This window comes from Acaromyces ingoldii (genome assembly GCF_003144295.1).
Source record: "Acaromyces ingoldii strain MCA 4198 unplaced genomic scaffold FA10scaffold_1, whole genome shotgun sequence".
Taxonomy (NCBI): Eukaryota; Fungi; Basidiomycota; class Exobasidiomycetes; order Exobasidiales; family Cryptobasidiaceae; genus Acaromyces; species Acaromyces ingoldii.
In genome coordinates, this window is record NW_020290247.1 from 2,090,321 (window position 1) to 2,104,719 (window position 14,399).

Genomic DNA, 14,399 nt, shown 5'->3' on the forward strand with positions numbered 1-14,399 from the left:
CGAGTGGAGTGCTAGCCAGCTCACAGAAAGAGAGCTTCATGAGCCATGAGTGGTCTTGGCTCGCTCGCTCGACAAATGACGCGTCGGCGTCTTGTGGAGTGCAAAGCTTTCTTCTCACCTGCTCATCGCACCGGAAGAACCGACTCGGCGGGGATGGAGAAGTTTTCAAAGTACAGGGACCCTGCAACTGGGATTCAGGTGTGTGACTGCGTCTACAAGAGACTCTAGTACTCTGCTGATATGAAATGCACACTGCGACTAGGTCTTCCTGACGCCGGTGCCGGTATGTGTCCTTGTGATATGAAGAGTGCTTGTTCGAGCTTATTAAGGAAACTGCCTTCCTCAGCCTGCTGGCTCCAGCTCAGCAGCAACGTACCTGCTATCGCCGCTCACCCTGGTCCTCGCAACCCTTCGCGCTGCTCTTCTGATCCTTGTGGCCGCCTTATGGAGTCTCCTCAGCGTCACAGTGGGGGCAACCTCAGTGAGTGTGACCACAAGCGCAAGGGATGACTTGCCCTTCTGACCGAACAAGCGGCTCAGGTCTCAATACGTGGGGGGATCAATAGCATCCTAGGACGAATCTCGCTCCTTGCCCTTGGCTTCACATCAATCCAAGAAGAGATCGTCTCTCTTCGCAGCCGAGGGTGCGTCAAAGCATCGTACTTTGAAGACCATTCTCAGGCCTACAAGCTTACCGCGTAATCGCAGCCGGGCGTCTGCTTCTGCAGTCATCGAATCCTCTCGCTTCGATCCAAAGAAGGGGGACGTCATTCTCTGCAACTGGTCTTCCTGGGTCGATGTCCTCTATCTGGCTTCGCGTTTCAATCCCATTTTCCTACAGCCCATCGTGACGATCAACTCGGCGCTGGAGCATGCAGAGGCATCCTCTCAATCAAATTCTCGATCGTCGGCGACACGGAGAAAAAACGCGACGAAGGGACAACAGTACCACGATATGTCCTCGCATTCGCAACCGGCCGAAGAAACCAAGCCGCCATCTGAGCGACTGCTCGGATGGAAGAGGGCGACAGCGCTCCAGATGGTCGCACAAGCCGGCCAAACGCCCACTGCGGGGGACAAGAGCGAAGCTAGCGAACTGGAAGCGATTCTCAAGCAAGTCGATCGGCCGATCGTTATCTTCCCCGAGGTTCGTGCCCCCTTTACACGGTATGTCACTTCACTGACATCTCTTTTCTCCTCTCTGCATGCAGCTGGTCACATCCAACAACCGCGGGATTCTCAAGTTCGACACCAGCGTCTTTCCCCATTCTTGGCGCTCACTTTACAAATACACTGGTGCACTGCGAATGGGCAAGGGCCAACCGAACATCTTCATCATGTCCATCAGGTAGGCTCGAGTCTGGAGTTTAATCGGAAACCAGACCCGTCGTAGCGCCTTGCGCCCTGTGGCAGCTCTGCGGCGGGCCGGTAGATGATATACCCAACGGATTGACTGACATCAATATTTGCTCCAGGCATGACGCTCCAACGCCGCTGACGCCGACGTCCACGCTATCGGTGCCCAGCACCTTTGCATCACCGTTGCCTCACATTCTTTCCATGATAGCCACGCCGTCTCTGACGCCCAGGACCCTGTCTGTGAGAAAGCTAGTCGGAGATGAGAGCCCCACAAGTCAGACGTTCGTTGCCGATGCGGGCGCCTCGATGCAGCAGCGTGAGGGCGCACTCGTCAACAAGTGCGCGGAGCTGACGAGCTCACTGTAAGTTTCGAACGTTGAACCTCAGCTTCCTCCGCCGCGGGCTAAGTCAAGTGCTGACATGCCCCTCCTCTGCTAAGCTCGCGGCTCAGACGGACAGGCCTTGGGTGGGAGGACAAGGAGGGCTTCCTGTCGCTGTACAGGCGATGAATCTACGTCGAGATAGAAGGCTGCCTTAAGCAGGTCGCCATCGAACCTTGTGCCCCCACGGAGAGCGCACAAACCTTCATCGGCCCACGGCTGCGAAAAGACCAAGCCACCAATTTGAGATTAGGGGGGGCGGTTTGCACTTCCGGCAGCCGAGAAGCTTGTGAAGCAGGTGTGATGTCAGGCCGCGAGCACATTTAGAAATTGAAACCCCTTTTCGAAAAGGAAATTGTATTGGGGCTGTGATAAGTCCGCGCCTTTCGAGGGCTTCGCGTGCGCTCATGCCCGCGCCAGTCTCTGAGCGAGCTCGTTCAAACCAAATCTACATTTTCCCCTCTGCCTGCACCTCTCCTCTTCTCCAACACCATCACCACACGTCTCCCTCTTGACCATCTCCAAGTGGCGACAAATCAAAGTCACACTACACGCAAACAAAGCACAACAGACAAACCTATCTAGGCATCCCTCCCCCCCCCCCGATACATAATTCAAAATGGTGAGTAACGGCGGGGGCCACGCATCGAAGTCCACGGAACCGCTCTGACACAAGGTGGACACGACACCACAGGGTAGCTGCATGTCCATGTTCAAGGGCTCCGACAAGGAGATGAAGCGCACGGGCACCAACCGAAGCGACAAGGGCAACGGGCTTCAGCGCACCACGTCGTCGTACCAGGGCGCCCAGGCCGACCAGACCCGCTACTCGGACAGGCAGCTCCACGACCAATCGCGCATGACGGCCAGCCAGCTCCACAAGACAAAGACGCTCGAGGAGCGCCTCAAGCAGGCCGAGGCGCAGAACGCCACGAGGAAGTAATCGGATAGCGAGGGAGTCCGAGAAGAGCCCGGGGTGAAGAGAAGTTGAAGCGCGAGCGAAGGAAGCATTCTCTTTCGGTAAATGGGGAGAGAGAAAAGGGGGATGTTGGGGGAATGAGGCGAGGAGATGACTATCCCCGTCTCTGCGACCAATGGCTGCGTCTGCTGCTTGTTCTAGCAGTCAAGATAGTGAGTCGCTGCCGTGTCGCCAGCCGCCCTGTCTCTATGGATGGTCATGGATGGCTGACGTAAAGGCACGCACGCCAGTCCCGCAGTCCAACATAGACTCATAGGTCGTCCTTCGCATCTCCTCGACCTACGTTCATCCTCTACCCTCGTTAGTCCTCTGGTCTTGTTCAGCGACAATAGTTGTTCTCGTTCCCATTCTTTCGCACTCGATCTTGGTCTTCCCATGCTGTCCGTTCAACTCCTCCCATCCAAGCGAGCCTCTTCTTCTCTCAGTCCTCTTCTTATTAATCTACTCATCCTCATCATCTGATTTCTCTTTGGCCCCGAATCCACCCCTTCCTCCCCCTCGCACGCAAGCTTTCGGCAGAAGTATGATCTACCCCGCCGACTGATTGACAAAGGTTCATTCCATTGATCTCTCCATACTAGCAATACAAGTCATGCTCCTCTTTCTCTCTGTTCAAAGTTCCTCCGTCCTTGTCTGCCTTCTTTCCTCTTGTCGTCCCCTTATAGCCCACCGATGACCACCGGCTCGTTCTCAAGTCAGGCTGATTAGGGAGGAGGTTCTTTGCAATTCTGGATCTCGAAACGATCGGTCGGGCACGTGTTCAGTAGCAGAGAGGAGCCCGGGCCCAGACTTGGCTAGAGGGCAAACTCCACACGAAGATTGAAATCGCCTTTCCGGTCGCGTCGACGGGCGATTTAGCGTCGGCAGCTTGCTGTTTCTTCCTCTTCTTCCCTCCCACCTCTTGCACCCCTTGACTGGCACCGACGCAAGATGTCATCGTCCAGCGTCGTCCCATTGGTCCCCGCCGCCGTCCTTGGACTGTCGGCGCTGACGTACAAGCTCACTTGGCTCGACGATGCTAGGGTGAGTTTGCCTGGTAGCGCGCCTCTCTCCTTCATGATGCCCTTACTGACTTGCATTGACAGACGAGTGCGCTTCCCTCGCTCCTCAACACCTGCATGCGCGCATCCAAGAAGAACCCAAATCCGTCGCTGACGTCGATTCCTTCGCTGGACGATACTCTCTGTGCTCGTCTGGCGTTCTTCAAAGAAGTGACGGAGAGCAGAGCCGGCTTCGGCGTGAGTCCCATGAACATCGCCATCTGCACATCTTTGCACTTGCGGAGCGACCGACTGACACTTCTCATGCAGGCATTCTGCGTCTTTGCCGCCATTGTGGTCCCCTATCTACTCCGGGTGTCCTACGTGGCCTCGTCGCCCAACTACCGCCCCTCGCCGTTGCCGAGCATCGCCCTGCCCCTGCTCGCTTCGATGCTGACAAGCATCAGCACGCTGCTCCTCGGACGTGGTCTGGGCCTCTTTATCCCCTCCATCATCACGATCCTCTACACCGTCACAGCCCTGACCAAGTCGAGGAGCCAGGGCATCCCTCCTCTCCCTGCCCCTGCGGCGGCCATCTACGGCGCCAACCTCGTCACATTCATCTCGACGATCCTCCTCGCGCTCCAACTTTCTGCCAGCTCGCCCAGCGAGGCTAGGGCGCGCATCCACAACTCCTTCCTCGCTCCTTATATCGGCAAGGATGTTGCCACCCAGATTCCCCTCGTCACGTCGCTCCTCTCCGACTTCTTCCCCATTGTCGTTGCGCTTCCCCTCCTTGTCCTCGGCCTCCGCAGCGTTTCGAGGCCCAAGAACGAGGCCGAGGCTACGGCCACCATGAAGGGCTACCTTGCCGAGGAGATTGCCTACTGCTTTGAAAGGACGTGGTCCTAGTGAGTGCAGCTGCTTTTACCTTTAATCCCCTTTGGCCGTTCTTCTGTTGCTCATGCCAGTCCTCGACCTTTCTTCATGCACCAGCTACCGCCAGGTCGGTCTCTTCTGTGCCGCGGCCCACATGTATGGCGTCGTACGCATGTTCCGAGGCTTTGTCTATGACAAGGCGCCGCTGACGTCGAGCGTGACGCTGCTACTGCTCCTCGCCACCACCATTGGCGCGTCACTGCTGTCCATCGTTGCCGTCGACCACCTGACGGCTCGACGAGATGCCATCGACGAGGAGTGCTCCACTGCCATCGCACGGGCCCCCGCCGGCAACCCGGGCGTCGAGGACAACTTCTGGGTTCTTTTCATCCTCGGCCTCATTTGCGGACCGGCCTTGCCCGCCTGCCTTAGGTTCGCAGTCGAGGAGGAGAGGAACGGATGGAAGGGACGGAGGGCATGGAGGATGGCCGTTGCCAAAAAGTAAAGCAGCTTGGCAGAGGTTGCAAACATCGGAGATGAAAGGGGGCAGGTGGAAAAAGATACCTGCCTGATCCCAAAAAAAAGGAAGGATTGCCTGTAGATTGCTGCTGAGATACAAATACATGATTGCATGATTGATGATGCGATGCCCCCAGACCAGATGGGGTTCGTGGCGTCTATTCGGCCATGGCTGCCGCCTCTCGCTCCTGTCGCTCCAGGGCTAGCTCCTTCATCAGCCCTTCGCGCGTAGTGACGTACTGTTCTCTGTTTGTGCACGCAGCAGTCAGCTTCGACAGGAAGTCTCTTAAGGTTACTTTGCGCAACGAGGGTTGAAGCTCACTGATCATCACCGCTCACGCGTACGAATCTGAACTGGCCCAGGGCCTGTCGATCGCCGTTCCACTGCCTGAGCTTGGCGACATTGTGCTCGTTCATGAGGTCCGGAATCTCGATGCCGGCGCTGTACTCTCTCTGCTCGCGATCGCGGAGTTCGCGCAGCTCCTCCTCCCTCTTTGCCATTGGCCGGCCCTTTCGCCGCTCGGCGCCCAGGCGCGCAATCTCATCGTCGTGCCGCTTCAGGAAGCTGTCCTGCAAAAAGGAATGGAGAAAGGGCATGTCCGGCACGTAGTCGAGGTCCGGCGGGAGGAGGAGGATGAGGGTGGAGACACGGTCGACGTGCGCCTGGCCCGCGCGCGACCGCACGCTCTTGGCCGCTTGCAGCTTCGACGTGCGGTGGTTGATGCGCGCCACCTGCGCAGCTCGCCGCGAGTTTGGGTGCGTCGGCGCTGTGGATTTGCCCTTGAGCGACCGAGCGGTAATCTTTTTGCCTCCCATTGTCGTCGTCGTCGTCGTCGTCGTCGTCGTCGTCGCTTCTCCCTGTGTAATGAGGTTCCTTCCAAAAAAAAAAAAAAAGGGAAAGAAATTTCGACGGCCAAAATCTTAAAAAAGAGGGACATACGCTATTGCTCAACCACGTGGGCGGGCTCGTTCGATATCCCGGTCCCGCTAGACCTAGAACGACACCCTTGAAAGCGAGGAGCTTGGCATCAGTCGTCGTCGTCGTCGCCGCCGTTGCCGCTGCATCTCCTGAGGCAAATTCCGGCCTTTGTCTCCTATCTTTGGCGATCAAGCAGCGTTTTCGGGCTTCCACAGTATATACCCCACCATCCCGACGTCTTCATTGGCACGGTCCCCTTTGTTTGGACAGCCTCCGCTCCGACATCTGCGGGGAAGGACACGATAGCACTTTGAGCCCGGAGTTAGCAACGAGGGCGAACATCAACGCAAGTACAAAGCTAGGACGAACAGCAGCGCTTGCGACGAGGGAAAAGAGCCATGTCGGCACCCCACCTCCCTCCCAGCACGCGGTTGCCGAGCCAGCGACAGCCGAGCACTGCCTCGCAGCAGCAACAGCAGCAGCAGCAGCAGCAATACACCCGATCGCCATCAGGGCAGCATCGGCAACCGATCGTGCAGGGCTACTATGCCGACGACGGTGCCAATCCTGCGCGAATGGCCTACGATGACTCGCGCTCCAGCGGCAGCTCCACCAGCACCTCGTACCAGAACTACTACGGCCAGAGCCAGCAGAGCCCATCGACGAGCCGAGGAGGAGGGAGCAGAGCAGGCGGCGGCGGCGGCGGCCAGGATCGCTGGTCCAACAACACGGGCGCAACGTCTGACTACACACCCACGTCGAGTCCCGGCGTCTCCAAGATTGACGACCTCATGCAGGACCTCGAAAGCACAATGAGGAACTTTGGCGAAGCTCCTGTCGCGACGCACGATGACGGAAGCAGCCGCGTGCGAGAGGCGCAGGCTCGTGCGCAAACGTCCACAAATAGTAGCAGCAACAGCAACAGCAACAGCAACAGCAACAGCAACAGCAACAGCAGCGGCAGCAGCAGCTACACGGGGAGCAACAGCAGCAATGGCCGCCTGGGCCTCATGAACAATGGCGTGCGACCGAGCTCGTCTGCGTCGGGCATCATCTCTCTGTATGCGCACACGGATCACGACAGCTCATCAACGTACGGCTACGACGGCTCGCACGATTCTGCTGCTGCTGCTGCTGCTGCTGCTGCTGCGCCCATAGCGACCGCCATGTCGGATCCCCACGATGTCTATGCGCCCTCGTCCTCTTCCTTCTCCTCATCGAGGAAGGGGTACAGGCCACTGCCTCGACCACCGCCGCCGGCTGTTGAGGTACACAGGCCGCCGCAACCTGTCCAGCCCCCACCGCAGGCTGAGCCCACCTCGTCGAGCTCTTCGTCCTCGTCGTCTTCTTCCAGGATTGCTGCAACCGGCTATGGGCACGACCGTATGCTCTCGGCCAGCTATGGGCAGGAAGGGCCGCCTCCGAGCTGGAGCCCCTCGACGAGCACTTACCATCTCCCATCGGGCTCGACGACGCCAGTCATGGGCCAGCGAGCTCAACTCACCTCCTTTCCAGGCGACGATGGCACGGGTGTCGCCACCGCCAGCCACGCGCCTGCTCTTGGCGAAGGCTACAGTGCAAGCGACTACTACGCCCAACAGCAGCAGCAGCAGGGCTATGGCCCCGATGGCCTGGGCCTGCATCACTCGACGCCGGATCACACGACGAGCAGCAATGGCAATGGCCACGGCCACGGCCAAAGCACGCGCGATTGGGACACCGATCTCGCCAGACGGGCCTCCCTTGCTGGCTGGTCCGCCGCACTGCCAAACTCCGCCAGCCAGGTCAACGTCTCGTCGATGACGCCGGACTCGGACGAGCGCGAGAGGCAGTCGCCCTGGCAGGACTCAGCAGCACGTGCGACGACGACGACGACGACGACGACGACGACGTTCTCGACGCCGGCCTCGTCATACCCCTCTTCTTCGGAAGAAGGGACGTCTGGGAGAAGGAAGCCGCCGCTGCCACCAGCCCCGGCCCAGGCGTATCTCGAGAGCCTCCAGGAGCCGGACCGGAACAGGCACGCGGCACGCGGCAATTATGGAGCCAACGACGGCGCGGCGACGTCGAGTGCTTCCTACTATACCGAATCGCCGTCGTTGTATCAGAGTGCTGCGGCCACTCAGCCATTTCAGCAACAGCAACCCCAGCAGCAGCAGTCCGGCTACGGCACCCCACCGGCGTGGGACGAGCGCGCAGACGAGGCCAAGAGACGGGCTCGACCGCCGCCTCTGGCGCACCAAGCTACTGCTGAGAGCCAGACGTCGTCGTCGTCATCATCGTCGTATGTCGCCCCAGCGCAGCGGTACGGGGCTCCCTTGTACGACACTGCCCTCCTGTCGCCGAGCGCAATGTCTGCTGGGGGTGGACAGTCGCAGTCGGCGAGGGGCATGACCGATCGGCGCGACATCCTGGTGGGGACCCGAACCAACGAGTGGGGCGAGCAGGAGGAACTGGATCTGTCGCTGCTCTCGACGGTCGCCCTGCTCCTGCGCGACTCGGTGCCGAGGGGCGTGCAGATCAAGGGAAGCGTCAGCTACCCGTTCAGCTTCACGGGCAAAGACGTCGTGTCGACGATCCAAGCCCTCGTCCCCCGCGAGCACCTCGCCTGGGCCGCGGGCCTGGCCTCTGGATCGTTGGACGAGGCACGGGAACGCAGGATCGCGCTCCTCATTGCCAAGTCGCTCAAGTCTCAGCTCTTCTTCCACGAGGTCGACTGGGGCACAAACGACCTCTGCGACGGTGTCGAAGAGGTGTACATGTTCCTCGAAGACAGCCTCGCGGGGCCCGAGGGTGCCGATGGTCGATCGACAGGCGGCAGGGGGGGCCGGCGAGGCGCGGCCAACGACTTTGAACGCGAGCTGCAGCTGGCCATGCACGGTGGCGTCGACGACTCCAAGGGCAAGGGTGTCGCACAGACGAACGCAGACCTCGACGAGCTGCCAACGGGCATCTTTACGCCCCTGACGGCGTGCTACAGCCCCCTGTGTGGCAAGCCTGGCTCGCCGGCGGGTGCGAGCTGCTACAGCGGGGCATGTCCACGAGCGAGATTCAGCCCCTTGGACAGATCCATGTCGTCGTCACTGAGGCATGCCGACGCATCGCTCTCGCCCGCACTCGCCTCTGCAGCCGAAGGTGCGGCGAGCCGGGCAGCGGGCAGCGGCACCGTTGCGGGCGCCCGCGCGCAGGCGGGCGCATCCCACATGGCCGTCGCATGGGCCGACACGGTGCCCAAGGAGCTGCTGTCCAGCATCCCACGGCGCGAGGTCAAGCGGCAGAATGCGATCCTCGAGACGATTCAAAAGGAGGAAGAGTTCCTCCACGACCTCGAGCTCCTCGACTCGCTCTTCCTCCACCGTCTCCAGCGGCCCAGCGTCGCTGGTGATCCTCCGCCGATAGCGATCGGGCCTGCGCGGGACCACTTTATCGCCGAGGTCTTTTCCAACCACCGCGAGCTCGTCGGCCACATTCGCAGGCTCGTCGAGAGGCTGCATGTCCGCCAGAGGGAGGAGCACCCCGTCGTGCAGTCCATCGGCGACATCTTTCTCGATGCCAGTCTCGAGTGGGGTGGCGCGTTTGACACCAACATGACCAATTTCCCCATTGCCAAGAACCGCATCCAGCGAGAGGCCAGCGTCAATCTCCGGTTCAAGGACTTCCTCGAGGAGTGCCGACGCGACCCAGCGTGCCACCGACTGCCGATGGACAACTTCTTGCAGAGGGCCACGACGAGGCTGCCCAGATACGGCTTGCACTTCAAGTCGATCCTCAGCGACACGGAGGAGAGCAACCCGGACCGCGAGAGCCTGGCGAGGGCGATTGAGATTGTCGATGAGCAGTGCAAGGCGATCCAGAAGGGCGTGGCGGCGGCAGAGGTCAAGGTCAAGATCCGAGAGTATGCCTACAACCTCGCGACGAAGCGAAACAAGGCAGCGATAGACATGGACCTCCTCAACCCAGAACGGCAGCTGGTCCATCAGGGTAAAGTCAACCGCAAGCCCGACTTTACCGACTTTGAGTGGCAGGACCTCTTGGCCGTCCTCTTTGACAACTACCTTGTCGTGACCAAGACAAAGACGCGGCAAGAGGGCGATCAGTCGTCGTCGAAGTTCGTCCTTGCGAAACGGCCTATTCCCGTCGAGATGATGGAGCTGTCGGGCTTCAACGAGCCGTCGGTGTCCAAGTCGATTGGGCTGTCCAACTTTCCCCTGCACCTCCGATCCACCACGGCCGAAAGGGAGTCAAGGGATGTCTTTCCCTTTACCGTCCATCACATCGGAGGCAAGCTGGAGCCCCTGACGCTGTACACGCCCTCGAAGCAGGCCCGAGACGAATGGAAGCACAAGCTCGAGGAGGCCATCGGTCTTCGTGCGGCCGTGCAAGAGGCCAACAAGGTCTTTGACACACACACGCTTAGCGAGGACGTCTTTGCCATCCCCACGGCCAGTGCGCTGGACCAGGAAAGGCCTCCGCCGGGTGTCGACCCGAGTGCCTTCCACGGCAAAGTGACGTGCGCGGTTCCCTTTGCGACCGCCGACGGCCGACGCTTGGTCGCCATCGGGTGCGCCGATGGCGTCTGGATCGGCCTCCGCAGCGACCCGCGTTCGCTGAGAAAGGTGCTCCACCTCAAGCTCGTGACGCAGTGCGCCGTCCTCGAGTCCTTTGGCATCTTTGTCGTCCTCGCCGACAAGATCCTCATCTCGTACAGCCTCGAGGCCCTCGTGCCCAGCGCGGGGGCCACCACGGCGCCGAAACCGCCACAGAAGCTGAGTGGGAACCGCGACGTGCTGCTGTTTAGCGTGGGCACCTTGAAGGATCGCACGCTGCTGGTGTACATGAAGAAAAAGGCAAACGAGAGCGTGTTCCGCGCGCTCGAGCCCGTCGTGGCCGGGACAAAGTCGGAGCACGTCAAGGGCGGCTCGGGTCTGTTTGGCAAGTTTGGCAAGGAGTCCAAGAGCTCAGACTGGTTCCGCATCTACAAGGTACGCTGCACCTGTCATATTGCCATGGAGAGAAAGAACTGTGACGAGGATACTGACACAAGCACTCGGCCCTCTGCAGACCTTCTTCATCCCGTCGGAGGCGTACTCGATGCAGTTCCTGCGCTCCAAGCTGTGCATCGTCTGCGCCCGTGGCTTCGAGATCATGAACCTCGACAGCCTGCTACCGGGCACCATCCCCGACTTTTCGCAGTCGCCGCGTGACGACCCGCGCATTCAGATGCTGGCCAAGCGCGTCGAGACATCAAAGCCCCTGGGCATGTTCAAGAACAGCGAGAGCGAGTTCCTGCTCTGCTATGACAACTTTGCGTGCTACGTCGACCGGCAGGGTGAGCCCATCCGGCTCGACAACATCATCGAGTGGGAGGGCACGCCACAGAACGTCGCCTTTCGGGCGCCCTTCATCCTGGCCTTTGACGCTCGATTCATCGAGGTGCGGGATTCGAGCTCGGGCAAGCTCGTCCAGCTCATCAAGGCCACGGATCTGCGCTACGTCTCGGGCTCATCGACGCTCGCCTCGACGACGTCTGTCGGGCACGGCATCGACCACGAGGACAGCATCATTCTCGTCCAGCGCAAGAGGTCCTCGGGGTCAGCAAGGCACCTGTACGACTACCAGCGCGTGTTTGAGATTGTCTCGATGTTCCCACCGTTTCAGCAGCCGGGACCGAGCGCGAGCGCGAGCGCAATCACGACGCCTACGACGACGTCGTCTTCCGCTGCGTCAAGCTTTGGCCAGCCATACTACCAAAATCCGTATCAGCAGCCAAACCAGTCGACAGTCTCTTCGCTGACGAGGCAGGGCACCAGCATGACGACGAGGACATTCAATTCCGGCGGGTCTTCAGCAGGAGGAAGGCCTAGCAATGTCTCTGGGTGGATCTGAGGCAGTGAAATCCAATGGCTTTATTTTATTTTTTCTTTTTTTTTCCCACGTGATTTTGCAGTTTTGAAAAGATGACCACCCCCCCTCCTTGAGTACGTCTCTCGAGCGTTTCTTCGCAGTCTTCTTCTCAAAGTGACGAGGGTCGCGACCAGGACGAAAGGACATAGACTAGCCATGATTGCGAGACGAAGCGGCAGTGCGCTGCTTGGGCTTTCGTCTTCCTCCTCCTCTTCGGCATCTTCGGCACCCTCCTCTTCTCGGCTCTTTGCAACGACGGTTCCCGTCGCGCAGGCGCCACGACCGCCGCGCCTGGTCCCCAAGTCGCACCACCTCGCCAAGACGCCGACGCCCGACAGCGTCTACACCCAAGTGCAGTCGTACCCCACACACCCCTTGCTTGGCTTTTTCGCCTTTGACTCGCGCAAAATTACCCGGCGCAACGCCGAGGGCGTCGAGGAGGACGTCGACGTGAGCGTGCCCGTCGCGCTGAGCGAGCGGGACCTGGGCAAGGACGGCGTCAGCTCGCGCGCCTGGCTGGCGCCCGAGCTGCGCAAAAAGAGCAGCGTCGAGCTGCACCAGCTCTGGTATGCGTGTCTCAAGGAGCGCAACAGGCTCACCAGCACCCGCGACGAGCTCCGGCGGAGTGGGGCTAGGGAGCTGGCACGGTACGCCAACCTGAACATTTCCTTCATTGACCGGAGGGTGAGTGTAACCGAGTCAGTGTGTGCAGAAGAGGGAGAGGTCGCTGACGGCAAGGGGGAGCAACAGGTGCGAAAGACGATGGCGAGGACAAAGTTTGTGCTCAACGAGAGGAGGCTGGCGCTGCTCGAGGCGCAGGAGAGGGCCCTGGATGGCGTCGAGGTCGAGGAGGAAGGCGCAGACATGCTCGAGGAGCCGTACGAGGAGGAGGGAGCAGCAGCAACAGCAGCAGCGCAAGATCCAGCATCGGCAATGCTCGAGAGCGGTGGCAGCGCCACGGAGAAAGCGCAGCTGCGATAAGAGAAGCTCCAATTCTCTGTGTGTGTGTGTGACTACAATACAATATACATGCATCCTTGCCCTCGTGTCTCTTGCCTTGTCCCCTTGTCCCCTGTCTAGTCTTGCATCTCATCGTCGCCGTCGGACGAGTCGGTCAGCTGCGATCGCAGGACGGCATGAAGTGCCTTTGCATGCTCTGTGCCAGCCTGTCACGAAATAAAGTGTCAGCATCGGACTCCTCTCACCACACAGCATCTGTAACAAAAGACACGCACCTTGATGGCCTCTTTGAGTCTCGCATAGGGCAGCGTGCCCGTCATGCTTTCCTCCTCGTTCACCGATGCCTCTCCACCGACACTCGCAGCCACGTCTATCGTGTTGGGGACTGTCTGCACCGCGCGGACCTTGCCCGTGGGACTGGACAGCACCAGTATCCGCCTCGACGGCGGCAGACAGGCCTCCTCGGCAAGCGTCGCATCGAGCAGCGTGCTCCGGGGCAGCACATTGACCGTGACGCCGACGGGGAACTCGGACCGGCCGGCCCATGGCTCGCCGCCGTCCCAAACGTCCTGGACCTCAAAGTCGACGCCGGCCTTGTCGACGCGGCCGTGCGCCTTGTCCTTGCTCTGCTGTCCCTGGCCCTGACCCTGGCTCAGACCCTGACCCTGGACCTGGACCTTGTGCCGCGAGAGGGGCCCCTTGATGCCCGTCATGGCGTCGATGCTTCCGCCGGCGCCCGTCTGGCCCAGCGAGAGGCCGTGGACGCCCATCTTGTCGCGGACCGAGTCGACATCCTCAACGACGCCCACGACGGTCGTGCGCGGCAGTCGGAGGTCCCAGAGGGCCGCATACAGCGTGGCGACGAGGACGTCGGCGACGTTGCCGCCGGCGTGGCTCTGCAGCGTTGCATCGACGTGCAGCCGCCAGGCGCGCGTGGGCCGGCCCGTGTAGGGCGACCGCAAGATCACGAGCTGCTCCGACGATGGCTCGTCGGGCGCAGCGAGGAGAGACGACATGAGCGTGGAGAGGTGCGTGAGGAGGGCCGTCAGTGTCGGGCCTGGCTGCATGGCCGGTGAGCTGCGATTGGGTTCGATCGTCGTCGTGAGCGGGAATGCAAGAAGGGAAGGGAGTTTTGGCACAACTCACCAGTCGAGGTTGCAGCTGATGCGCGCGGGGCTCTCAGCCTCCTGGTCCTGCATGACCTCTGTGCTGACGACCACGACGACGGACGTGCCGCCAAGCTCGCAGCGTGCACTGCCTGCTGCCTGGGGCGCGATGCCCGTCGCGAGGCTCAGCGGGCGGAATGCGAGCAGTGCGCGGTCATCTTGTCTGTGCGGCGGCGCCGAGAGGAGACCCGTCAGGGTGTAGCTCAGCTGCGAGCGCGAGAGCGCCGGCGGTGCCATCGTCTGCGGTCCAGTCTCGAAGGGAGGAGGAGGATGCTGATGCTGAAGAGGCGCGAAGAAGGACAAAACTTCCTCTTTCTTCGGACTTTTTTATTTTTATTTTTTTAGTTTTATCTC

The 14,399-nt window shown here is 60.5% G+C and overlaps 7 protein-coding genes across 7 annotated transcripts; 5 read left to right on the forward strand and 2 right to left on the reverse strand.

Moving 5' to 3' along the window:
• Positions 1-116: 116 nt before the first annotated feature.
• FA10DRAFT_264077 (hypothetical protein) lies at positions 117-1,938 on the forward strand. Its single transcript, XM_025520500.1, has 8 exons — positions 117-198; positions 263-283; positions 347-481; positions 541-644; positions 709-1,147; positions 1,212-1,348; positions 1,476-1,721; positions 1,799-1,938. Exons 1-8 carry the CDS (start codon positions 154-156, stop codon positions 1,866-1,868), a joined length of 1,197 nt encoding a protein of 398 aa, XP_025380623.1. The 5' UTR covers positions 117-153; the 3' UTR covers positions 1,869-1,938.
• A 316-nt stretch (positions 1,939-2,254) lies between these two features.
• Positions 2,255-3,002, forward strand: FA10DRAFT_264080 (hypothetical protein). The gene is made up of 3 exons (XM_025520501.1): positions 2,255-2,361; positions 2,434-2,870; positions 2,949-3,002. The coding sequence occupies exons 1-2, from the start codon at positions 2,359-2,361 to the stop codon at positions 2,680-2,682; spliced, it is 252 nt and encodes an 83-aa protein (XP_025380624.1). The 5' UTR covers positions 2,255-2,358; the 3' UTR covers positions 2,683-2,870; positions 2,949-3,002.
• Positions 3,003-3,638: 636 nt separating this feature from the next.
• On the forward strand, positions 3,639-5,163 carry FA10DRAFT_264082 (hypothetical protein). The gene is made up of 4 exons (XM_025520502.1): positions 3,639-3,741; positions 3,804-3,956; positions 4,029-4,609; positions 4,695-5,163. The coding sequence occupies exons 1-4, from the start codon at positions 3,649-3,651 to the stop codon at positions 5,080-5,082; spliced, it is 1,215 nt and encodes a 404-aa protein (XP_025380625.1). The 5' UTR covers positions 3,639-3,648; the 3' UTR covers positions 5,083-5,163.
• On the reverse strand, positions 4,933-6,165 carry FA10DRAFT_21578 (hypothetical protein). The gene is made up of 3 exons (XM_025518495.1): positions 6,037-6,165; positions 5,419-5,970; positions 4,933-5,342 (listed from the first exon to the last, which is right to left on the reverse strand). Exons 2-3 carry the CDS (start codon positions 5,910-5,912, stop codon positions 5,255-5,257), a joined length of 582 nt encoding a protein of 193 aa, XP_025380626.1. The 5' UTR covers positions 5,913-5,970; positions 6,037-6,165; the 3' UTR covers positions 4,933-5,254.
• A 95-nt stretch (positions 6,166-6,260) lies between these two features.
• On the forward strand, positions 6,261-11,911 carry FA10DRAFT_21273 (hypothetical protein). Its single transcript, XM_025518466.1, has 2 exons — positions 6,261-10,997; positions 11,077-11,911. Exons 1-2 carry the CDS (start codon positions 6,414-6,416, stop codon positions 11,899-11,901), a joined length of 5,409 nt encoding a protein of 1,802 aa, XP_025380627.1. The 5' UTR covers positions 6,261-6,413; the 3' UTR covers positions 11,902-11,911.
• A 96-nt stretch (positions 11,912-12,007) lies between these two features.
• On the forward strand, positions 12,008-12,963 carry FA10DRAFT_264084 (hypothetical protein). Its single transcript, XM_025520503.1, has 2 exons — positions 12,008-12,603; positions 12,670-12,963. Exons 1-2 carry the CDS (start codon positions 12,076-12,078, stop codon positions 12,898-12,900), a joined length of 759 nt encoding a protein of 252 aa, XP_025380628.1. The 5' UTR covers positions 12,008-12,075; the 3' UTR covers positions 12,901-12,963.
• On the reverse strand, positions 12,904-14,333 carry FA10DRAFT_298820 (hypothetical protein). Its single transcript, XM_025524649.1, has 3 exons — positions 14,026-14,333; positions 13,155-13,956; positions 12,904-13,085 (listed from the first exon to the last, which is right to left on the reverse strand). Exons 1-3 carry the CDS (start codon positions 14,280-14,282, stop codon positions 12,996-12,998), a joined length of 1,149 nt encoding a protein of 382 aa, XP_025380629.1. The 5' UTR covers positions 14,283-14,333; the 3' UTR covers positions 12,904-12,995.
• Between the last annotated feature and the right edge of the window lie 66 nt (positions 14,334-14,399).

Bases quoted from the DNA above. Each gene is read 5' to 3' on its own strand.
- FA10DRAFT_264084 (XM_025520503.1), top strand. From the start codon at position 12,076: ATGATTGCGAGACGAAGCGGCAGTGCGCTGCTTGGGCTTTCGTCTTCC. The intron at 12,604-12,669 runs GTGAGTGTAACC...GGGGAGCAACAG, and splicing joins TTTCCTTCATTGACCGGAGG to GTGCGAAAGACGATGGCGAG.
- FA10DRAFT_21578 (XM_025518495.1), bottom strand. From the start codon at position 5,912: ATGGGAGGCAAAAAGATTACCGCTCGGTCGCTCAAGGGCAAATCCACA. The intron at 5,343-5,418 runs GTGAGCTTCAAC...GTGCACAAACAG, and splicing joins CGCGTGAGCGGTGATGATCA to AGAACAGTACGTCACTACGC.
- FA10DRAFT_264077 (XM_025520500.1), top strand. From the start codon at position 154: ATGGAGAAGTTTTCAAAGTACAGGGACCCTGCAACTGGGATTCAG. The intron at 645-708 runs GTGCGTCAAAGC...GCGTAATCGCAG, and splicing joins GTCTCTCTTCGCAGCCGAGG to CCGGGCGTCTGCTTCTGCAG. The intron at 1,722-1,798 runs GTAAGTTTCGAA...TCCTCTGCTAAG, and splicing joins GCGGAGCTGACGAGCTCACT to CTCGCGGCTCAGACGGACAG.
- FA10DRAFT_264082 (XM_025520502.1), top strand. From the start codon at position 3,649: ATGTCATCGTCCAGCGTCGTCCCATTGGTCCCCGCCGCCGTCCTTGGA. The intron at 3,742-3,803 runs GTGAGTTTGCCT...TTGCATTGACAG, and splicing joins CTTGGCTCGACGATGCTAGG to ACGAGTGCGCTTCCCTCGCT. The intron at 3,957-4,028 runs GTGAGTCCCATG...CTTCTCATGCAG, and splicing joins AGAGCAGAGCCGGCTTCGGC to GCATTCTGCGTCTTTGCCGC.
- FA10DRAFT_21273 (XM_025518466.1), top strand. From the start codon at position 6,414: ATGTCGGCACCCCACCTCCCTCCCAGCACGCGGTTGCCGAGCCAGCGA. The intron at 10,998-11,076 runs GTACGCTGCACC...GGCCCTCTGCAG, and splicing joins ACTGGTTCCGCATCTACAAG to ACCTTCTTCATCCCGTCGGA.
- FA10DRAFT_298820 (XM_025524649.1), bottom strand. From the start codon at position 14,282: ATGGCACCGCCGGCGCTCTCGCGCTCGCAGCTGAGCTACACCCTGACG. The intron at 13,957-14,025 runs GTGAGTTGTGCC...ACCCAATCGCAG, and splicing joins ATCAGCTGCAACCTCGACTG to CTCACCGGCCATGCAGCCAG. The intron at 13,086-13,154 runs GTGCGTGTCTTT...ATTTCGTGACAG, and splicing joins GACTCAAAGAGGCCATCAAG to GCTGGCACAGAGCATGCAAA.